At 43.5% G+C, this 24,854-nt stretch overlaps 1 protein-coding gene across 1 annotated transcript; it reads left to right on the plus strand.

Moving 5' to 3' along the window:
- The first annotated feature begins 114 nt into the window (after nt 1-114).
- Vstm5 (V-set and transmembrane domain containing 5) lies at nt 115-23,769 on the plus strand. The gene is made up of 4 exons (XM_005379684.2): nt 115-429; nt 20,873-21,199; nt 21,305-21,445; nt 21,576-23,769. The coding sequence occupies exons 1-4, from the start codon at nt 309-311 to the stop codon at nt 21,617-21,619; spliced, it is 633 nt and encodes a 210-aa protein (XP_005379741.1). The 5' UTR covers nt 115-308; the 3' UTR covers nt 21,620-23,769.
- Nucleotides 23,770-24,854: the final 1,085 nt, after the last annotated feature.

Raw genomic sequence — 24,854 nt, forward strand, 5'->3', positions numbered from 1 at the left:
CCTTCCATCCTTAGCCAAGCTAGGACTCGGCCCTCCCTCCTGCCACCCGGCATCCAGCTGATCGCTGAATCAATAGCAGTAAAGTGGGTGTGAACGTCCGGAGGCTGCTCACTATTTGCCACTATGAGTGTGCTTTCTCATTCCTCCCATGCCTTCCTGGATCCTCTCTCTCTCTCTGTCTCTCTCTCTCTGCCCCTCACCCCTTCCTTCTTTCCTCCCTCCCTTCTTAGGAACTGGTTCAACCAGAGTGCAGCCCACTCATCCGCAGCTGGCCTGGGGAACCTGCGCAGCTGCAGCGCCGGGAGTCCATGCGGGGCCCCCACCGCCCGGGACGCGCTCAGGAGGCCTCCGCCGCGCGGGGCGGGGAGAACCGCGGCTTCTCCCTGGGGCTCCTCGCGCTGTGCCTGGCCGCGGCCCGCTGTCTGCAGAGTAAGCTAGGGTTGGGGAGGGGTGGGGCGGGGCGGGGGTCGCCGGGCAGCAGGGGCACCTCTGGGGGCGCGGCGGGCCTGCCGGGCCGGGCTGGGCTGGGCGCGGCCTCAAGCCAGTGGAGACCGTGGCTCCCGGCTTCGCAGTTATCAGACCTGGAAGCCAGCCCGGTGATAACCCGCTCCCTCCTCAGTGGACGCCTCCTTTACGACGCTTTAAAGTTCTTTTTCCTGGAATAAGCAAATTGCAGCCCCCAACGGCACACGAGCCCGGTGTGGGCACCTCTCTACCCGTGCGTGCTCTCTCTGTGTCGTCAGGCGTCCTGCAGGCCTCTGTGACCATTCAGAGGAACCCGCAGCAGCCGGGTCCAGAAAGGGTCCTGCAGGACTGGGTTGGTGCTGGCGCAAGATAAGATCTGCACAATGCACTGGGCAGATCGCTGTGGGTGGGCCAGTTCCAGAAGCTACTGCCTGTCTGGAAGTAATGCCTATCCCACAAACTCCCAGGGGCACAAAATGATTAGTGATGCAGTTTTACTTTCTCATTTAATCATTATGATTATTATTATTTCCACTTCACAGTTTCCATTTTACAGTCAGCTGAAGTTTAGAGAGGACCAGGGCAGGGCCATGCAAGAGGGAAGGACCTGTGGTAAAGGCCAGGGTGCATTAAGTGTGTATGCCTTCACAGGTGTTCAGTCTTTATCATCCAGACAACGTTGTAAAATGAGTGTTACTCCTTGTTTCATGACAAAACTAAAGCAGGGAAAGGCTGTGTTACTTGCACAAGGTTGCCCGGTAGTCAGTGGTAAAAGCAGGGTTCAAACTCTGCCTTTCCACTCCTCTGGCTAGAGTCTGCAAATCCCAGTGAGAGTGAGATGAGGTGTTGGCCTAGATACATTTTCACAACTAAGACGCAATACCTGACACCCACAACTTAAAGGAGGAAAAGTTTATTTTGGCTCACAGTTTGCAGAAGTTTCTGTCTATAAATGGTTGGCGCTAAGGCAGGACAGCATGTCCATGAGGCATGGCAGAGAGAGATCAAGGAAGCAGGGGAGGGAGATAGAACCTTCCAGGCCACGCCCCCAGGGACACACCTTCTCTAACCAGGGTTCACCTCCCAACATCACATTTAGCTATAAACTCATTGTGGGCTAATCCACTGGTGAGTGTCACGCCCCCATGATCCAACCGCCTCCCTAAAGCCCCACATATAAGTGTGTAAGGCTTTGTGAGGACAGCTGGATACAAGCCATAGCAGACATGTTCCTCTGGCAGCCATGGAGCAATAAGTAGCTGGTTGTTGGTCCAGCAGGCAAATGTCTGGGTCTGCAGTGAACTTTTCTATTGTTTTCCAAGCCCCGTTAATTGTTTCCACTCATCAATCTTCCAGGGGCCAGCCATCCCTGGGATTTCTTGCACCTTCTCCCTGCAGGAAGTGGGCCACAGTGGGTACTGGGGATACCATGGTTCACAGTTTTATCCTCAAGAAGCTTAGGCTGTCTTGGGAGTACTGACAAGCAAACACAAGTGCCAGGCTCTTAGGAGTGCTCAGCTCAGAACCTAGACTTGTGAAACCAGAACCAACTGCCAAAAGGAGCTATACCTCCTGGGATTTAACAAATTGGTAGGAGCAACCCAATGGGACAGGGGGAATGTAGGGTGTCCCAGACAGAACAGCCTGTACAAAATCTGATGAAAAATCAAAGTTTGCAATCACCCGTTGTCTCCTGCACAGCTGTAAACACTAAGAGGATAAGCACTCTCTCTCCACTCTGAGTCTCTAGCACTTAGTGAGTGCAGGCAGGAGCCGCCCCTTCAAGGACGTTGGATGCATGTGTACTTGCCTGGATGTGGCCTGTGTTGTAGGCCAGCCTTAAGGGTGTAGAGAGGGCATCCTTCCTCCTACTAGCTGCCTTCTTTCTCTGGCTACTCAGCCTCTGTCCAAAGCTTTGTTCTAGGAAGTCTGATATGCCTAATTTGCACTTAAGTCTGTATTGAAGAATGCCCAGAAATACAGACACAGACTTAGTAAGACCCTGTCTCAAAATAAAAATATAAAAAAGAATCTAAGGATATAACTCAGGGTGGAGACCCTGGATTCAATCCACAGTACTGATAAATAAATAAATAAATAAATAAATAAAGGAAGGAAGAGGAAGAGGAGAGACCTGTGAGAACACAAAAATCACAGTTTAGCAAACTAGGAAGAGAATCCTCACTAAAAAAATGAATCTGCTGGCACCTTGAACTTGCTCTGCCCAGTCTCCAAAGCTGTAAGAAATAAATACCTATTGTTTAAGCCACCCAGCCTATTTTGTTATGGTAGCCCTAGGTAAGACAAAAATTGGTACTGAAGAGTGGGGTACCACTCTAGGAAGTACAGAACCCTGTGGGAGAAGCTTTGGAAGTGGGCAGGGGGAAGAGATTGGAGTTTTGAGGTACATGCCAGGAATATGGATGCTAAGTGCAATTCTGACGAGGTCTCACAGGAAAGAGGAGCATGTTATTGGCAAAGGAGAAAAAAAGCAATCCTTGTTATAAAGGAGAATTTGTTGTATTCTAGTGTTTTGTGGAAAGTAGAACTTACAAGTGATGCAATTGGATATTTAGTGGAGATTTCTAAGCAAAATGTTAAAGGAGAGGCTAGGTTCTTCTTAGAGTAGGTGAGTTAAAGGATTATTAAGCAATAAAGAAATCAGAATTTAAAGATTTGGAAAATTCTAGCCTGCTCATATTACAAAAACATAAAAAAAAGTTCAGAAGAGAACTGAGAGGGTGTAGCAAACAACCATTTGATAAGATTGGTGCAGGCGTGAACTAATTAGCCACCCCAACAGAAACACTGCCAATTTGGACAAAGGGTGCTGGAGACAGTTCAAAATGAAGACAGAATGTGGACTTCTAAGACCCTCCAGGACTGAACCACAGGGCTATTCAGCAGCAGTAAGCATGCACTCATGGACCTCATCTCATTCCCGTCACTTGTGATTCAGAGAGCATCGGGGCTGCGTCCCCAGTTCATGGGAGAGCTCGGGAGAGGGACATCGCTTCAGTTTCAGCAGGCCAGCATCTGTCCTGAACATCTGCAGACATAGGACCACCCAGCAGAGCTTCAGAAGCATCCAACCAAAGACGATTAGTCTTAAAGTGTAATGTTATTTGCTTTGCTGAGTTTGGGATTTACTTTCAATCCATCATCCCTTTCCTCCTTCCAATCTCCCCCTCTTGGGAGGGAATATCTCTCTTATCCTTGTTCCTCTATGGTACTTTAGAAGCTCATAACTTTTATAGTTCCCTAGGTTCATAGCTGGGGAGCAATTTGCCTCAGGACAGAATTATAACTGGCATCTCACCCATATCTGGTTTAGATGATATCTAGGTGAGGCTTCAGACTTTAGAGTTAGTGCTAGAACAAGTTAAAACGTTGGGGGTTATTGGAATGGAGTGAGTATATTTTGTGTTCTAGAGGATATGAAGTTTTAGTGCCAGCTTCAAAAAGTTGTGGATGGAATACTTCTGTCCACATACAAATTCATACATTGAAGCCTTCACTTCCAATGTGATGTTATTTAGAGGCGAGGAGTTTGGGGTGTGATTGGTTGAGATGAGGTTGTTAGGTGAGACTTCTTTGGTGGAAGTAGTGTCCTGTTTATAAGAAGAGGAAGATATTGTCTCCCTAGTGTAGGAACCTGAAAGAGCAAATAAAACCCAAAATGTGCACTAGATAATATGAAAGGGAAAGAAATTGTGCAAAGGAAGGAACAACTGAGATGAGGGAAAGAAGAAAAAGAAAGTACTAAGGCAATATATATATATATATATATATACACACACACATATATATGCATGTATATAGAAATGTAGCTGGGATAACTGTACTGCTGATGTCTGGTGGTTTATTGAAAGGAACCGTTAATGCTTAAATTTTTTTTATAGATTTTGACCAATTTTGCATGCTTATATCTGATAATCTGAGCAATTTATGTGAAGACAACATTATGCAACATAACAAGCATTGGTGAATTCCTACCATCCCGTCTACTGAAACTCTGTATTGTCTCTAATGTTTCTTTCATTATTATTTTCTTATTCTCTTTAATTGTTTGATCAATCTTCCATTCTTACATCTGGTAATCTGAGCAACTTCATTGAAGATAACAATATATAATATAACAACCACTGTTAATCCCTATCATTTGGTTTGAAACCCTGTATCATTTTTAATTTCCTTGTTTTGTTTCATTTGTATTTTGCTATTGTTCTTTTTTTTAACTATTTTCTTTAAAATTAAAAAAAAAAAGAAGAGGAAGAGACCAGAACCCACCTTTTCTCTTTCATGTGAGGCCATAGCAAGGACAGTCTGCAAGCCAAGAAGAGAGTCTGCCTCACCAAAAGCAGAGCCTCACTAGTCACCAGGCACTGCCAGCCACACAGCACATAGTCGTCTCTGTGCTACATTGGGTGGCCCTGACGGAAGAGAGGTAGATGAGGCGTGGTCCCACTTCACACTGTTCTTTCAGATAGAAAACAGTTTTGCATACATATACTTGTACCCACTGGGGAAAAGTGTCTTCTCTGCATTTTTTTTTAAATATAGAGCCAGGTATAGTGTAGACATCTATAATTCCAGCACTTAGGAGGGTGAGGCTGAAAGATCACCCTGAATTCAAGAGGCCAGCCTGGACTGCACAGTGAACCCAAGGCTAGCCTTGAATACATAGTGTGACCCTGTCTCAAGAAAACAAACAAACAAAAACCAAAAAATGCAATCATGCTGAACTTGTTATTCACCCACTTAGTTTTTATAGTAATTGTTTGTTAACTCTATTAATATTGACAAGCAGAGGGGCTGGGGATTTAGCTCAGCGGCAAAAGCGCCTGCCTGGCAAGCACAAGGTCGTGAGTTCAGTTCCCGGTACCGGAGAAAAACAAACAAACAAAAAAAAACAAATATTGACAAGTAGATATTTGGGACATTCCTTTTGACTGCTAGTCATGTAAACATGGTACTTTTTTCCTAGTCAGGCCCTTCTTGATGGACATTAATACTTTCAGCCTTCAGCCTTCTCATGGGGAGAGACAAGCCCCTAGCACCGTGTGCCACATGCATTATTAGTGATATGCACGTCGTACAGAGAGGGCACCAGCTCCCTTGCTGACAGCATCCCCTACTCACATTTCTTTTCCACAAGATTGGAGAAACAAAGAAAAAAAGAGAAAGAAAGAAAAGAAGGAAGGAAGGGAGAAAAAACAACTGTCTACAGTAATAAATTGAAGCTAGTGAGGGAGGAATGGAGTCAGCCAGAAATCACCCACATTTCTTTGATCTGATCTCCAAGAGCGTTTCTGCATATACTCTCTGCTGGTCTGGGAGAAGGGTTGGTACCCAGAGACCTCTGCTCTCCATTATCCCCAGGACCTGAGGACAGCCACATACTTCATCCAATGCCAGACCATTTCTTTTAAAACATTTTAATGTATCTAAAGTCTGCATTCAGGTTACAAATCAGTAGCTTCACTGTAACCACTTCTGGCCTGAAATGACATTGAATCCTTGGGGAGAACATGTGTGTGGCTTCTGCCAGTCACTGGAGGCGCCCTACCTGGGGATTCAGGAAAGGCTTCCTAGTGAAAGTGAGTAAGAGCCTTGAAAGATGAGAAAATGTGTACAGTCACACAGGGTGGAGAAGAGAATTGCAAGCACATATCAGGTGCTCAAAAAAAAATAGACAGGCTACTCTTCTGCAAGCTTGATATGTTCTGGATATGGCAAGAATAAAAGAGGAAAAACTCAAGGAGAATTTAGCTGGTGCTTAGCTGATCACCCTGCCCCTGCCCCCAAAGTCTGTGCACTCAGGACCCAAGTCCTTGCACCTGGATTTTCTGAGTGGGATTGGGATAGCAAAGTACAGGATAGGCATCATTGCTTAAGGATGGAGATGCATCCTGAGAAATGTATAATTAGCATTGTTAACTGAGTTCACTGTTATACACACGTCAGAGAGTGTGCTTACACAAATAAGCCAGCTATGATGTTCCGAGGTGATACAATCATAAGACCACCGTCATATAGATGGTCTACAGTTATGTGGCACAAATCCAACAAAAATTACAGAGGGAGAATGTTATGTTCAAAGTTGGAAAATGGCTTTCTTCCACAACTGATTTGGTAGGTCAGGAGGCACCAGTCAGTTCTGTGGCAAAGGGGAAATGACACACAGGACTGTAAAGGGAGCACAGGATATTCTTTGCTCACATTTCCAGCCCGTTAAGGAAGAGTGCTGGCCTTTCTCCTTGTTGAGGCACTCCTCGGCGTTGCAGCTCAGGCCCCAGCAGCCGTACTGCGGAGAATACCCAGCTAACAGGAGAAAAGGAGCTGGGCATCCAGGTCTGCTTCCTGTCCCAGTGCTGACCGTGAAGTCCCTGTATGTGAGGTCACCCTCCTTCCCTGAGTGCTCATGTCAAGGACAGTAAAGGAGCTTAGTCATTCTCAACAAAGGCTGCAGCTGGGGAATTGAAAGCCTGACAGATGACCATACTGCAGACCAGGTGGTCAGCATGCCTGAGGGCAGGACTCAGGCACTGTGCTGTTTCGCTTTTAGGCTCCTCAGATGATTCTAACATGTGCCCACGAAGAGCACAATAGGCCTAGACCAGGTCCCCTCCGCGGTCTGGTCAGGAAGGCTTGCCAGGAAGTAAACACATGTCTCCCGCATTTTGTCCTCAAAATACCCACCATTATGTCATGGCATCTTGCTTATAAGTGTTTTATTTGTGGTTTTGACACACACACAAAGACTTTCCTACCAGGCTTAGAGCAGAAGACAAGGCTGCTTTGCTTTGAAGTTTTGTCCCAGTCCGTGGTTCTGAGCACTTACTGTACCTTGGACACCATGCTAGGAGCTGGGGCTACACAGGAGTCCGCTGCACTAGGGCATCATGTAGCTCCAGGAACAGTCAGATCCCAAGCAGATGATGCAACAGCAGAGGCCTTGGGGCACTGAGAAAGCGAAAAGTCAGTTTGGAGTGGGAAGGAACTCATTGAAGAGGAAGCCCTGAGGCAAGGTAGGAGAGGTGCTCAAAGAGTCCTCTGGGAGAGAGCTGGGAGAGAGTCCTTTTCGGAGCCATCCTGAGGTGCCTCCCCAATACCCAGGGCTGAGCAGAGTGAGGCAGTCACTGCTGTCAGGCCTGGCTTCCTTGGCCTGTGATGGAAAGCACAGCAGTGACTTTACCGTCTACCATGGTCTTTCATAAAGAGTCCAGTTTTCCAGCAAGGGTGACCCTTATTTGTGGTAGGAAAATCCCTTATGTAATTTCACAGAGATTGAGTGACCCTGTGTCAATCAGTGACACACGGTCACTCAATCTCTTACGCCACTTCCAAAAGAGACTCACAGGTTTACAGTGCTACTGTAGTCCTCTGGGGTTACTATAATAAAAATCTCTCAGACTGAGTCATTAATAAATAATATAAAATTACCAGGAATGATAGTGAGCACCAGTAATCCCAGCACTCTGGGCGGCTGAGGCAGGAGGATTGCACATTCACACTTAGCCTGGCTAACTCAGTGACTTAGACCTGAGGTATGAAAGAGGTATGTAGCTCAGTGTGAAGGGACTGGCTTTAATCACAGTGTGCAAGAGAAAGAGAGAAAGAGAGAGAGAGAGAGAGAGAGAGTCACAGAGAGAGGTAGAGGTAGAGACAGAAAGACAGAGACAAAGAGATAGACAATAGACAGTAGACACACAAATTCAAACTCTTGGGTCTTACCTCAGACCTACTGAATATGGGAACAGGTCCAGCAATTTAGGTTTAAGAAGCCCTCCAGGTGATTTGGATGAGGCTACATGCTGAAAACAACTGCATTATAGAAAGAGGATGGAGGGAGCAAATGGAATTTTTTCTCTTGTCTATTGCCTCTCTTAGGTCTCCAAAAAGTAATCCCTAGAAATAGGATTATGGAGTAAGATTTTATGGATGGAGTAAGGTTTTATGGATGCCAGGAAGAGTCTACTTGCCCCAAATGTCTCCCTGAAAGTCTCGCAGATATTCTTCTGACATACACCCCTTTGGCTTTAAGTTTTGTTAAAATGGCCCCTGTGAAGAGCTTGTAGTGAATGCGCTTCAGCTGCTAACATCTTCATGCAGTTTAGGTTAGTGTTTATAAATCTTGGCTGCACACCACAATCACCTGGAGAGTTTCAAAAATCACAAAGGTCTTGGTCCCATCCCCAAAGATTCTGAATTTATTAATCCAGAGTAGTGTCTTTAAAAGTCTCCCCAAGTGAGCTGGGCAAAGTGGTGCACACCTGTAATCCCAGCTCTCTGAGAGGCTGAAGCAGGAGGATTGCAAGTTCTAGCCCAGCCTGGGCAGCTTAGCAACTTAGTGAGACTCTATCTCAAAATAAAAGAATTAAAAAGTATTGTGGCTGTAGCTCAGTGCAAAGGCCTTGGGTTCAGTACCCAGTACTGGGGGGGAAAAAGCTTCCCTAAGTGGTCTGACATTCAATCAAAGTCTGAAAACAACTTTATTAGCTGATTCAGTTCTTTCCAAATAGAAAACTAAATACCTGAAGACAATTACCCCTGGAAACAAATGCCATAGAAGGGCAGGGTGTTCAGCTTCTTGGGCTGCTGTAACACATTACCACAACCGGTCAGCTCGAACAACAAATACATTGTCTAACATCTCTGAAGGAAACCTGAGATGTGAGCAAGGCTGCTTCCTCCTGCAGGTGGTGAGGAAGACTGTGTTCTAGGCCTTTCCCTAGCTCTAGATGGTTTCTAGCAATCTTGGGTATTTCTTGGCATGTGGACATGATACCTTTTATCTGCCTTCACCTTCACATGGCATTCTCTCTGATATACCTGTCCCCAGGTAGAAATTCTGCCTTTTAGAAGAACACTAGTCATTGCATGAAGGTCCACACTAATAACCTCATTTTAACTTGATTACCTCTGTAAAGACCCTACCTCTAAACAAGATCACATTCTGAATACTGCTGACGACCTAGTCTTATTTATTTATTTGTTTATTATTTATTTATTTTGGTGGCAGAGAGACACAACTTAAATGGAAACAGTCAGATAAGACGGGTGGGAACCATGAGTAGAGAGCAGGTCTGGATGAGACCTACATTCCGTCCAAATCTGTAGGCTGCGGCTCCCACACAGGCCTTCCTAGGCCCCTGGTCACTCCACCGTGTGATTTCCTGAAACTGTTGGACTACATTAACAATTTTTAAATTCACCTAAGAGAAGAAGCTTATTGTGTATCAGACACTGACTCTTTTCAACAACCATGCGAGGATCCCTGGTTACAAATGAGAAAATGGTGCCTCAAAGAAGTTAAAGGGATTTGTGCAGTCACCCAACTGGGGCATATGTAGCTACAATGAAACCTATGTACTTCCAGTGTAGAAGAATCAGCTGCCAAAGGCAGAACAGTTCCCAGAGACAAAGCAAGTGGAGAGGAGAATCCAAGATTGCACAGAATGCATTTTAATGAAACAGGAGAAAGGGTGCTTATATGCTAAGCTGGACCAAAGTAGCCCCAAAACAACTGGAATGAATGTGGGCTTTCTAAAAATGAAGCCAAATTACTGTATCAAATACCAGTTTTGAAACAATCTGGGTATCAGTGTTCAGCATAAAACATTCAACTAATTTTCTTAACAACTTTGTTTATCCTATAAGGTTTGGAATGCGTGCCTGGGTCACCAGGGAAAGATGGTTGTGTCATATCAAGTTCTATCTTCACATTAGGGGGTCTTCTGGATCTACTGTGTGTGTTTCTGTGGCTTTCCCAGCTGTCATTCTGCCCTCTTCTGTCACAGATCTCCCACTTCCACCCCTATCCCAATTGTCCTAAACCATATATGCCATTAGCCTAGGACAAGAGTAGAGGTGAACTGTCATGCAATCTTTTAAATTTCCACTTAATTCACAGAAGCAGTTTGCATATTTTCCTTATTTTAAAAATTATAGTTTTACCGATGTGTTTGCAGCAGAATAAGGTATAAGATGAATTCTCTTCTGAATAATCCTGGGATTCTTCTAGGTATTGCAGGTACATACTCCCGCCTACTACTTACTGTTCATTTACTGGGATGTGGGCAGAATGTTGTGCTAGGTGTTTGACATTCATCCATTCATTTTTATATCTCCTAACATACTGACCTTTGAGGTAGCTGTGGCCATCCTTGTTTTAGAAAAGAGGAATAGAGGCTCAATGACTTTGGGATAATTTGGCCAAAGTCGTGATATTAATAGAAGACAGGTTTGTATTTGAACACATGTCAGCTTGGCTTGTCTCTTTTGAAGTCCTTGTTTCCATGGTAGGATTCTTTGGAATTATTTCTACACATGGTTCTCATCTGCCAGAAACTCAAGAACTGGGCTCTGTGTATATGAGTGCATATGTGAAAACATGGGTTTGTATGTATGTGTTACAGGGTGGCTTAGCCAAAAGGAGGGATTGTGCTTTGGTTGTTTTGGTTTTAAATTAATTTGATTCTTTTAAATTTTGCTTATGTTTGAGTATGTAGTACTTGCACACTGTCCAAAATGTAAAATATGTGTATTTAAAAGTCTTGTCCCTGGAGGGGTGTGGTGGCGTACACCATGTCTTTGAACCCAGCACCTGGGAGGCCAAGGCAGAAAGATCATGACTTCAAAACCAACCTGGACTATGTAGTGAGATCCTGTCTAAAAAAGGTATTGTTTCCCAGCTGTGCAGGAGTTCCCCTTGCCCTTTGGAGGCAAAATATGTTAACAGTGTTTTCAGTATCCTGTCTGAGGTATTTAAGGTATGTGTTGTACATGCATTTAATTTACCTTTGAAGATGTTGATTTGGGGTACCTATCAACTGCCAAGTGCAAATATCACTGGTTGTGAAGTACTTTGTCAAATGTGACTAACATTTTCAAATGTGGAAAATCTAGTGCTCAGGCCCAATCCAAAGATGTTCTGTATATTTATATGGATAAGTGTATAGCTGTATGTGTATTTGTCTGTACTTACACACATATAATTACTTTATTCAAATGGAAACATTCTCTACAAATTGCTCTCCGCTGTGCTTTTTTCATTACATTTAAGACCATCTAATGTCAACATTCATGGAGATACCCCATTCTTTTGAATGTCTTTGTAGTATTCCAAAGTATGAATATTGATAATTTATTTAACCAGTGTTACTGCAATTGAGTATGCTATGCTTCATGACTACACTTACATGTATATCTTTGCATTTATATGGCCATAGTATCTGTAGATAAATTCCTAAAAGTGGAACTTCTAGGTCAAAAGGTAAGTGTTATCTATGTTTATAGATTTTTCCATACTGCACTCTAAGCAGGTTACACCCTTTTACAGTCACAGCGGTAATGTTTGCATATAACTTCTGCACACTCCTGACAACATGTTATCAAACTTGCTCATCTCTGCCAGTCTGATAATGGCCAAGTCATTCAACTTTCCCACCCTGGGCTGGGCTGGACTGTGAAACCGGTCTGACGCTTTGCAGGTGTTACTGGTAGGAAATAGTGCCTACTGATCTTTTGGATTTTTTTTTCTGGTTGGGTACAAATTGTGAAATCTGATGAAGGGGAGCAGCCAAGTAGCCTCCACGTAAATCCGTCTTTGTCTATGGTGTTTGGCTGGATTTCGGTGACGTTGGGTTGTCATTAGTGTGAGTCTGAAAGATTCCCAAAGCTGAAATAAGGACCTTAACCCATGCTTTTCTAGTAGGTTTGCTGAGTCTCACCACAGAAAAAGAATTTTCAGGACACATCAGTAAGAGGCCTGGGAACAGGTTATTAGAGATTTAGGATGCACTCAAGAGCAGACTGCAGGCACTCAGAGGAATGAGATGCATTACAGTTTGGAACTGGGAACATTTATATTTTTCTTGCAGGGATGGAAAGCCTAGGAAATAGTGTTTCCTCTCAACTCCAGAAGGAAACTAGCCCTTCCACAGACATGGGCAGTTTTTGTTTTTGCTTTTGAATAGGTAAATTAAACATGCTCTGGATTCTCTCAGCCTTCTGCTTTACCTTGGGGTCAGGCTCTTGTTTCTTACTTTTCCAGTTTAGCCTATTTTTGGCCTTTTAGTGATGAGTCTGGTAGGGGAGGAGTCTAACTCTAGCCAAAAGAATGTTGGTTCAAGAATGGCACAGGCTGACCAGGGATAATGGTATTTTAGTTGCTGCTTAGAACTGTGCCTTTCTCCTCTGAGTTGTTTGGCTATTAGCAGACTTAAGGCTGGGAACATTTCCTGACAGCACCTCCTTTAGCAAAATCTGGTGCCCCTCCCACTCAACACTGATCCTTCTTCCTGATTTCTCCAAATCAGCAACAGCGTCACAGGCAGAGGTGTGCATACCCTCATTTGTCTATGCATGGGAGTATATTTGAACATCTACAAGTTCCAGGCCTTGTGGTGATGGGAATTCTGAGATGCACAGAACGAGGGTTTTCTCAGAAAGATCTCAGCATATAGGGGAGATCTATCCTGCACGTGCACACTTCCACCTCCCATCTCCTGGAAGCCAACAGGGGCCACCCAGTAACTTCAGACTCCACCACACCGGGAGCCTCCAGTCATTCCTGGCAGCTTGGGCCCAGCTGTGAGTTTCTCCAGAGAACAAGTTCCTGTGGTGGGTCCAGGGTGGCACACGTGATGTGTGTAAATGGTAATAAAATGGACTCTGCCAGACAGTTCTTCCAATCGAGATCATCCATAGCTCCATGTGAACATCCTCCTGGATCCCGCTACCTGAGATCTGGAGCTTCCAGTAGTCTCTAGCCTGTTCTCACCCTGCACCCCACCCCTGGACGGTCACCCTGCACTTCTTTATTCAAGTCCCAAACCTAAGGCCCTTTCAGATTGCAGGGCCACCACTTGGGTTGACTGTTCTCAGCTGGATTGTCCTTTCTCTCTTTTAAAATATTATTCTTTATGTCCCAATTCCTGCAAACTTCCTGGCTCTTTCAAAAGTGGAAAATGCCCAGGTTTTGAATCGACAGTCAACCAATTTCTGTGACACTGGGCCAATGACTTAACGTCAAGGAACTTTAATTCCCTCTCCTGATAAAATGCACAATGTAGTAATAAACTTTCCCAGGTCGTCACCCGATGGGCCGCTGCTCCGCTGCTCAGAGGGCATCTTGGGTTCAGGGACTAGTGGGAGGTCCCCACTCAGATGAGGGTGCACGGGATGCTGACTCCTGAGAGAGGTGTTAGGAAGACAGGCAGTGAAGTGAGCCTGCGTTTCTACTCTTTCAGTTTACCCAAAGCTGGCTTCCTCCTCACATCCCCTGCCAAGCCCCCTAGAGCATCTCCCAAATCAACCCTTGTGTATCTTAGAGTTTCTCGCCACTCTTCAACATTTCTTTGTTGAGTTTCGGGGTCAGCAACTCCTCCGGTTTGCCCAGGGCTGTCCTGATTGTAGCACTGAAACTGCTGCATCCTGAGAAATCGCTCGTCCTAGGCGAACTGGAGAGTTGGTCTCCCTCTGGCCGTAGACACAGTGCCCATAGGAGGTGAGTGGTAGGCCTGCAGTTTCAGTATGACCACAAAGGGCTATGTGCCTCCTCAGAGTGTTGCTGGGCTTTGGACATGTCGTCTCACTTGTCCTCTAGGGGAAAACTGAGGTTCTCCTAAATTAAGGCACCTTCTCAGGCCTCCCAGTGGGGAGACCCCAGTGTAGAAGTGTATCTCCCCCATACCAGTTGTCTCTGCTAGGGGGTATAGTTCAGTGGTAAAGCATTTGATGCCGGTGTCTCTGCTGCACCCCACTGACACTTGAAAATGATTTTTTTGTAATGTGAAGTACCCTGCTATCGCCCCACTTCAACTATTTTCTGATTAAGACACCTGAACCTTAGGCTTTGTGGCTTCTCTGTTCAGTGCTTAAAGGCTTGATTACGATGACAATGAGAATGATGCTTATTTCCTGGTTCTTAGCGGTATCTGTTGATCACATTTGCTGGATAAGTGACTTTTCCAGATCAGTGGTGCAAAAACGAATTGTCCTAATTAGGGTGTGTGCTGTGGTCTGGATAAGTGTTCCTCAAGGGCATATGTGTTAGAGCCTGTGATGCTCTTGGGAGGTGGTGGAACCTTTCACTGTTATCAGAACACTGCTGACCTTTGTTAAGATTTCAGGAGATATAGCCTCTTTCTTATATAATTATTTTTTTTAAAGCTGATAAGCACAACCTATGACATTTATTTGTAAGAAAAACAGGTAAACATGGAGTGTTTTATTGCAGTCCTTTGCTCAGTTAGGTGGTTTCTTCTTCCAAGTGCTTTTAATACTTTCCACAGCTCTCTCATGAGTTCCCAGAGGATCTCATTAGCTCTAAGGAATCAAGTTTTCAGGAAGCCCTTTGGCTGAGGTTCTAATGACTTCTACTCTGCTCAAATAGTCAGTCAGTTCCGTGACTTGTTCTTTAAAGGAGGCATCCCCATCTATCAGGAGATATCTGGGATTTAGTTATTTCATCCTATTCTGTTTTATGGATCTCTCTTCTTTTCTTCCTTTCTTATCTACCTTTCTTCCTCCCTTCTTTTTTTCCACCCCAGTACTACAGATTGAACCCAGGTGCTTGCACATGCTATGCAAATATGTACCAGAGCCACATCCCCAGCCTTTTTTATTTTTCATTTTGAGTCAGGGTCTTAACAAATGGCACAAGCTAGCATTGAATTTCAATCCTTCTGTGTAGCTGGGATTATTATACCCAGCTATAGATTTATTTTGTCACTAACACCATAGACATCTTTCCTTGTCCATATATTTTTTTTTAATGGTCCCATGGATTTAACCCAGGGCCTATGCTAGGCATGCACTCTATTATTGAGCCTTGTATATATGTTAAGTGTGTACTCCATCACTAAGCTACATGCCCCAGCCACAAATCTCATTCTTGTTTTTCTTACAAATCTCATTCTTATTCATGGCTGCCTGGCTCCATTTTATAAGCAAAATCTGATGTATTAAACCAAATTTCTTGAGTGGAACCTTTGAGCAGATTAATTACTGGTCTAGCCACTAGTTGCTTTCTGGATTTGTTGCAGAATGATTTTAGCATAGGGTGCAAAAGTAGTTACTCATTAATTCAAAATTTTAAACATTTGCCAGTTTGTCTTAAAAACCTCAGAAATATTAATTGTCCATACTTGCTATGAATGTTTATTCCTAATTATATGTGGTAGATTGACAGGAAGAGGAATGATTTGAACCTAAAACCTGCTTAAATGTCTGGGTAATTTTTCTGATTAAGGGGAGTTTTTTTCTCAGCTCTTAAGAGACAAAAAGATTTAAATCCTATCAAATATCTTTTCTGACCATAATGGTATAAAGCTAGAAAGTAATAATGGGGAAAATTGGAAGTTCTCAAATATGTGGATATTAAACAACATACTTCTGGACAACCAATGCATCAAAGAAGAAACAAAAATGAAATTTAAAAATCTTGAAACAAACAAAAAAACACAACATCCTTTTCCTACCCAGTACTGAGGATTGAACCTCTACCGTTGAGCTACACCCTCAGGTTTTTAATATTTTATTTTGAGCCAGTGTCTCAATGAGCTGTGCAAGCAGGCCTTAAACTTGTGATTCTCTTGCCTCAGGCCCCTGAGTAGTTGCAAATATACACATGTGTCACTGTGCCTGGCAACATGTGAAAATCTATGGTGTCACAAAAGCAGTTCTAAGAGGGAAATTCAGCTATAAATGCCTATATTAAGAAAAAATAAAGATGTTAAGTAAGCAATGTAACTTTATGTCAAGGAACTAGAAAAAGAAGAACAAACTAAGCCCAAAGTTAGCAGATAGAAGGAGGCAACAACATCAGAAATAAGTGACATGGAGGATAGAAAAACAAAAGATCAGGATAGAAAAACAAAAAAGATTTTAATTTTTTGAAAGATAAACAAAATTGAAAACCTTTACTAGGTTAAAAACAAAGAGACATACTCAAACAAAACTTTAAATAAAAAGAACAGCACAGAAATGCAAATGATCATAAAAACTATTTTGAACAATATGTCAACAAATTGAAAGACCAGTAAAGAAATGGATAGATTCCTAGAATCATACAGCCTACCACAACTGAATCATGAAGAAAAAGAAAATCTGAGTATATTAATAATGATAAAAATGATTTAGTTGTTGCTATGGTTGATACATTGTGTCAACTTGGGGAGTCTAGAGGTTTGCCTAAGTAACTCAGCAGGAAGCCAGGGTGCTTACTTTGTATACATCCTGAGCCTGTGGAAGAGGAGGGCATGGAGATTTTGTGAGAGCTACACACCCCTTAGGTGGGGGTAGCCTGTTTACCAAGTAAGGCAAGGAAAGAAGCTGCTTGCCGCCATTCCTCCCTTTTGCTCTGGCTGTTTGCTGTTCGGCTGCCACTCCCCTCTTTGGTCTTGTTGCTTTGCTGTGTTCTGCTGCCATGAACGTTTGCCCTCTACCATGTGCCACTCTGCCCCAGATCCAGCCAAGTATGGACTGAAACCTCCACAAACTGTAAGCTAAATAAACCTTTCCTTCCTTCATTTTGGGTGTTGGGTATTTTGTCTCAGCAACAAGAGAAAAGTAACTAAGACAGTTGTTAATCAAGAACCTCTCAAAAAGGAAAAGCATAGGACCAGATGACTTCACTGGAAAATTCTACCAAACATGTAAAGAATTAATGCCAGTCCTATCAGAAAGATGTCCCCTTCTCCTGGATAGACAGAACCAATATAGTCAAAATGGCCATACTTCCAGGATTGATATACAAATGTAATGTAATCCCAATCAAAATACCAACAGTATTTTTCATAGAACTGTAGTAAACAATCCCAAAATTCATATGGAAACAGAAGAGACCCAGAATAGTAAAAGCAGTCCTGGGCAACAAGAGCACAGTGGGAAGCATCACTGCCCCAGATTTGAAGTTATGTTACAAAGCTCTGGTGACAACAAAGAAATGCACAAACACTGTCATGAAGATCAGTGGGACAGAAGAGAGTGTGAAGAAACAACCTCAGGCAAATTCAACTATTTGATCTTTGACAAAGGAGCCAAAAAGATACATTTGAGGAAAGTTTAATACATGGGAAAACTGGCTAGCCACATGCAGAAGATTCAATCTAGGCCCATAACCTTCACTATGTACTATACTAAAATCAAAATGGATCAAAAAACTAAGCGTTAAAACAAAAACACTTAACCTACCAGAAAATAAAATAGGTAAAGCTCTGGAAGCGATAGGCATAGGTGGGGACATTCTGAGCAGAACTCTGATTTTTAGTAAGTACTGGTGATCAAACTCAGGGGTGCTCTACCACTGAGCTACATCTGCAGTCCTTTTTTGTTTTTTCGATGTTGCCCTGGTGGAACACAAATTGGCAATCCTCCTGCCTCAGGCATCCTCAGTGCTGGGATTATAGGGATGAGCCACCAATCCTAGCTCCTAAGGCTTTTAAAAATGGTTGGATATGAGTCTGTCAGTAACCTTGACCAACACAGTTAGCAGACTGCACATGAATTGCACAGAGATTATGATGTAAATTTGTGATTAGTTCTAAATATAGATCTCTAAATTTTATAGTAATCACTATTCTAACTGTGTTTGAGGTCAGAAAAACCAGGAACACAGATAGATAAATAGAAGATAGACTAGATAGATAGATTAGGTAGGTAGGTAGGTAGATAGATAGACAGACAGACAGACAGACAGATGGGTAGATAGATGAGATATAGGCTTTGGAACCAGGCAGAACCACCATGAAAATCTATATTTGTCAATTACTATTATGTGATCATATTATTGACAGTCATAAAAAATAAAATGATTATAAAGGACATAATGATTGGCATATAAAACCTTAAATTATAGTTCTTTCCTCTAAATATGGTAGCTTTTACATGTATCTGTTTTTTCAAACCACTGAAGCAGCAACATTCCTGTCAAGAGACAGCTGATGTTTCTTATTTCTATATATGTTTGGTCATGTACTTATTCATTTACTCAGAAAACATTTATTGAACAATCATTATGTACCAAGCATTGTGCTGGGTACAGGGGACAGAAAGATGAAAAAAAACATGAGTCTTGCCCTCCAAGGGCTGACCTGGAATTTGTCCTCCTTTTTTTTTTTTTTTTTAATTCAAGGAGACTTAAAGTCTGTACTTTGTTCTGTGTTGAAGACTATGTGCTTCTGGACAGGGTGGCACACTGCTGTAATCCCAGATACTCAAGAGATTGAGGCAGAAGGATTACAAGTCCAAGGCTAGCCTGGGCAACTTAGTGAGACCTTGTTCTCACTAAAATTTTTTTAAAAAACTAGGGTTGTACCTCAGTGATGAGGCCCTGGGTTTAAACCCCAGTAGAGGAGGAAGAGTAGGGTAGGAGGATAAGAGGAGAAAAAGGGGGAAGAGAGGGAAGGAGGAGAGGAAGAAGGGGGTCCAAATGAGATGTGATCCAAGGAGTCATGGGAATGCTCCTTAGGGTCCGGAGGGCTTCATATACTGGAATACAACTTCTGTAGTCCACATCACTACAGAGGGGGCAACCTTCTAAATCAAGCTTCCCCAAGTAGAAAAAGGTTGCCTTGTGGTAGTGAACACTATCACTGCAAGGAAGAGTTCTGGCAGAAGTTAAATGCTGAGCCCTTGGATTCCATACACTGGCAGGGAGATCCGCCAGTAAGATCCCTTCTACTTTGGAAGGCTGGAGGTTCTCTGATTGAGCTCCTATGTGTGCACAGTTCAAGACCATGACTCTCTTCTGGGCTGCTCCCCCAAGGCGGTTCACAAGTGGGCTACTGGCCACACCAACTGGTGTGAATATGGGACGAAAAAACAATACTGTCCAAAATGATGTTCTCACCAATCTGCTCCGGTGCCAGAATTTCATTCTTTGGCTTGAAGACGAGAGTCCTTGTTAAAGTGTAATCAGTTCAAGGAAATTAAAACAAACAAACAAACAACAACAAAAAAAAACACATAAGACATTTCAAAGAACATGTAAATGTACCGAAAAGGCTCCAACTGGCCAAATATAGAATAACTCAGAAAAAAATGGTAACAGAATGTGACATCATAAGAAAAAATCCATGAGTTTTACAGACACTACGGAAAAAAAGGAACAGATATACAGAGAAATGGCTCTTCTTTACAGAATGCCACCAGTAAATTTAGAACAGATTTGCAAAATGATCATTTTGCAGCCATCTGTGAAATAACTGGTATAGGGAAGGCTCAGCAGCAAATATTGAAATCTATGTACCCATTGTTGCTGAGTAGTTATATGTCTTTAAATATTACTTCACAGATGACTTAGCAATAAAAGGGAAAAGAAAAGGCACACAAATAACCTAACAGCTTCCAAGCACAGCTTCCCACAGACTCCCAGCATTTGTCTCCTGAAGTGCTGAAACATGGAAACACCACTTCTGCAGTATTTTTGCCTTTATTCTAAACAAATCCAGAATAGGACTCTTTAAAATATTGTCATGAAAGCTCACTACCCACCAAAGGTAGAGAAATTTTGCTAAAGGAAAACTGTAAGACATGGCAACCAAATGCCACGAGTAATTTGTTTGTTAGAGTCTGCACTGAAACAGAAAAGGTCATTTTAAGGATGTTACAGAAATTTGAAGATATACCATATATTAGAAAATAGTACACCAAAGTTAAATTTCAGGGATAGACAATATTACTCTCGGAGAAGTGTCAGGATATCTGCAATGTGCTTTACTCATCTCCGCTGCTGCCACCCCTGTTCCTGACCTCCTTTGGCAGCCACCTGACTGCTCCACACTTGCCCCCAACCCCCAGTATGTTCTCCATGGCACACTTTCCCAGTTTAACAGGGAACATCACCCTGCTGCCTAAGCCATCCTGTAGCTTCCCACTGCCCTTGAATCTCTGAGGTCGTGCATCTGCTCCTGTCTGGCTCCCTAACCTCAGTTCCAAAAGCCTCCCCAGTGTTCCAGCACTCTGACTGCCCATGCGCAGTTTTCTCCACTTGAAATGCTATTCTTCCCTTCCCTTCTCTTTGCAAGGCTGCCTCTTCCTCCCCTTCCTTGACTTTTAGTCTCTGTTCAGATGTCTCTTCCTTAGTGAGGTCTTCTCTGACCATCTAATGTTGGGTATCACCTTCATTGGTCATTATTACCATTGTCCACCACCTTCAAAGCACACTCATTATCTAGCTTATCTTGTGTTCTTATTGAGCCCTAGTGTGTCTCCCCTAAATGCAAACTAGACACAGGGAAACTTGTGTCTTGTCCATCATTATGGTCAGGATCATCACCAGAACCTCAGCCTGGCATAAACAGGCACTCAACAAATGCTTGTGAAATAAGCTAATGAACTGAATGAGTTGACTTAAATTCAAGTAAGTGTACCCAACATTTCCTGCCCCATCTTGCAGGTCAGGGTGTGTCACTGTACATTCCTCAGTCCACTATCAATGCCACTGTACAAGAAGACATCCTGCTGTCCGTTGACTACTCCTGCCATGGGGTGCCCACCATTGAATGGAAGTACACATCCACCTGGGCCACGCAGAAGATCGTGGAATGGAAACCAGGGTCTCAGGCCAACATCTCTGAAAGCCACAAGGACAGAGTCTCCACCTTTGACAATGGCTCCATCCAGCTCTTCAGTGTGGGTGTGAGGGACTCCGGTTACTACGTCATCACTGTGACAGAGCACGTGGGGAGTAGCCAGTTTGGCACCATCGTGCTGCATGTGTCAGGTAAGACAGATGCAGTCCCCAGGGCCCTCTGAACTGTGAGTGTGAGTAGCCTATGTTGTGATTCCAAAAGAGACCTTACCTTCCTCTCCCCTCCATCACCCCTAGAGATTCGCTATGAAGACCTCCACTTTGTTGCTGTGCTTCTTGCTTTACTTGCTGCTGTGGCTGCAGTGTTAATCAGCCTCATGTGGGTTTGTAATAGGTGTGCATACAAATTCCAGAGGAAGAGGAGACACAAACTCAAAGGTAACCCTCTAGGCTTAGTGATCATCTATTCCTGGTTTTGAGGCCACAGGTGACACATGTTATCTTATTCATACAAAGAGACCACCTTGTGGCTGATTTTCAATTCGTTGACTTGTCTTTTGCTTTGCAGAAAGCACAACTGAGGAGATTGAGCTACAAAATGTTGAGTGTTAGCCAAGGCCGGGCCCAATTACATTGCTACCTCAAGAAGAAAACATTTTCCAGCCAAAGGAACAAACACAGCCAAGTCGCTCTTCAGCTTCCTGTAGTCCTTCCATTCAACCCATCCCTGATGGGCTAGCCTGAAGGTAACACAGTTGACTGCATGGAGTTGGAGACCATGGACTGGACAAAATCAGTTCTAGGACTTGCACTGAGTTCCAGGAGAAGAGACTGAGGCTTTCAACCGGAGCTTTGCTTGGCTGCAGCTTCAGGACATGCTAACCTGTAACCAATGGCACAGAGCAGGCACTGATTGTTGCTCATGACACTGGCTCTGGCCCCTGCATGGCCTGTTGGAGGAGTCCCTGTGTGCAGCCAGCACTGGAACACTCTCCGTGCCTTTGTGCTCCTGTCTGCTCTGCACACTGCTGTACCCTCCAAATCCCCTGCTTGAATCCCACCACCAGTGCTGTGGGAGTTCCTGAGAAAACCTGAGGCATTTAGACAATCTGCTTCCTCAGAACCAGAGGTAAAGAGTCTTAAAGCTGTTGTGTTGTAGCTATTTGCTCTGAGGTGAGACCTAGTAGTTTGGAGCTTTAGGGAGAGGAGCTCAATGTACTCCTGAGGGACTGGCTTTGGACACAAGGAATAAGGACAATATCCTTTCTCTTCCTCACTTCTTCTGAGATTAGTTGCATTTTCCTGTCATGGCCCAAACTTAGGGCAGTGTGAAGAAAATGAAGCTCATGTCAACTCTGGCCTCCTGACAAGCTACATAACGATACCCCTGTGGAAACTAAGCCTGAAGAGTGGTTGGTACAACTGGCACATCAGTAACCGTGGGCTTCAGATCTGTCTGTCACCAACACTTCCTGACTCCAGCGAAGCCCTTGCTCTCTCCCCCACTTGGGCTGAGGAACACTTGGGCATCGCCTACCTCACAGTATGGTATCAGGAGAAGCACCCAGTATGCCTAGAGCATTCTGAGCAATTTAAGAAAAGCATGAGAACTCTTCAAAGGATCTGGAAAGCTGTACTGGAAAATGCTATCCCAAATACTGGAGATTAAAATGACCTGAGTTATTGTAGCTTCAGCTAAGTGTGGAAATTAGGTTCTGGCTGGGGTTTGTTGGTCACAATGTTTACCTGCAAGTTTGCCATCCCAGCTTCCATTTGGCAAGCTCTAAAAGCAGGCATGAATTTATTTTTCTTTCTCTCTTTTCTTTCCAATAGCTACAACCAAAGTTACCACCCTGATTATGATGGAGGTTGTGGTCACTACGTGTGTTTCCAGGCCTCAGCTGTAAATTTGTATGTGCAAAGGTGAAGAAGTGCTAGAATATTTCTTTCTTGCTCTTTCCTTTCAGGTCCCCAGTGTCCTTATCTTTTCCGTTTCCTGTGCGGAAGGTAAAGGGCTCTCTGGAGAACTTTGTTGAGATCTTTTCCTAAATAACAAAACCAAAGCTACAGGCAGGGATCATTTGGAGTATTCAGACAGGAAGTAGCAGTATCTGGAGAAGGGCTCCAAAGGCACTACCATACTTGATTAAAAAGGCTAAAGAACAAAGTCTATACAAGTGACACATACCTCTGGCACCTGACACATAGACGATATTTACCCTGTGTACACACATGCAAACATGTACGCCTATGCTTCCTCCACAGGCAGCAGCCGGAGGAACCTGATTGTGTGCCGAGGCAGTTTGCACACGTGACGTGAAGCGCAAGAGTACTTGAGAAAAAGGGGGGATCAAGGATGATTTGGTTTTGTCTTTCTCCTCTTTCTTGCAGAAAGTCCAGCAGCATGAAATGGGTTTGGAGCTGGGTAGCTGCTGGAGCACATGCAGAACTCACCAGAACTCTGCTTGCCAGCAGCAGGGGGGTAGTAAGCTCACCATAAAAGAAATGGAAAAGGATGTGCAGAGGAAGCCTCCATGGGCAAATTCGGATGCACATTAAATTGCTTCCAAAGAATCTCAAAGTTTTCATTTCTTTGAAAAGAGGATTTTATTTGTGCATTCTAAAAACTTCTTAACTTTAAAATCCAGAGGCTGTTTTTGTCTTGTTTTTTAAAAAGAGAATATTAACTCGTAGAGATTGCCAATGTAAAGTTATGCTGTTTCAAACTGTGAAAAAATTGTTTTTGTAAAAAATGAATGAAATAAAACATGAATATAAAGTCCTGGTCTCTGTGTCAACCCAATCCTGCCAAGAATTCTTTGGGTGATGATTCCACTCACTGCTGAGGATACCTGAAATCCTCAACCACAGCCAAGGTTCGGCACATTTTAAATGACAATGGAACTAACCACGTTAGTTCTAAATGCTTTTTAGCAATTCACAAAAATAATACCTTATTAATACAATTTTCCCTGTATTGTAGCTAGAAAACCAGTTTGAAATTTGTGCTTCCAGAATATATCTCCATAGGATCCTTTCTCATTGTGGAACAAGCTGAAGACTAGGATGCAACAGTTGTACCACCAAGTTCAGTGGTGCAAAAGTTGCCCTATAGAATACACGTGCTTTATCAACAGTGTACTCTCAGAGAGTATCATCTAAGAACCCAAGAAGGTAGATGTTGTTCTTTATCATTTCATGGTGTTCTGGGTGTGCAAGCAGAGCTAAAATAGAGACCCCAACCCTCTGAAGCCCATGCAAGATGGTGAATACCATCAAGCCTCACTGTGATTTGAAGCAATACCACACAAAGGGGAAGAGCAAAGCAGTGAGAGATCAGTCCTGTCCAATGCAGGAATGTAGAAGCAAGGCCTGAGGAAGGACACTATTCAGAACAGCTGGATAAATATAACAATGGGTAGAAAAAAGGAGGTAGGAGAGAGAGCCCAGCCTGAGTGAGGATCCAAATGTGAGAAGTCAGGTTCCCAGGGCGGCAACTCGAAGTCTGACAGTTGGGAGGGAATACTGGGAGAAGCGAAGCATTTGCTCTTGCTACCTTAGTGTTTACGTAGCTGGCATTGGTTTCTTGTGCCCAATTTTCAGAGAAGCAAAAGATACAGCTCTTGTTTACTGAAAGCAGAACAAATACTTATGGTTAGCCCCACATATACCAGGCTTCAATAAAGAACAGAAATAGGCAAGTGAAACTGAACAAACTAAAGACAAAGGCAGGGAGAAATAAATGGGAGAGGTAGGCCATCGAGCATGGCTTTAAAAAATAACTGGAATAAACCTGTCTTTATATTCACAAAAGCACTCATGATCTGCATATATAAAACATTTATAA

This window comes from Chinchilla lanigera, unplaced genomic scaffold (assembly GCF_000276665.1).
Source record: "Chinchilla lanigera isolate Chin_1 unplaced genomic scaffold, ChiLan1.0 scaffold00013, whole genome shotgun sequence".
NCBI classification, from domain to species: Eukaryota; Metazoa; Chordata; class Mammalia; order Rodentia; family Chinchillidae; genus Chinchilla; species Chinchilla lanigera.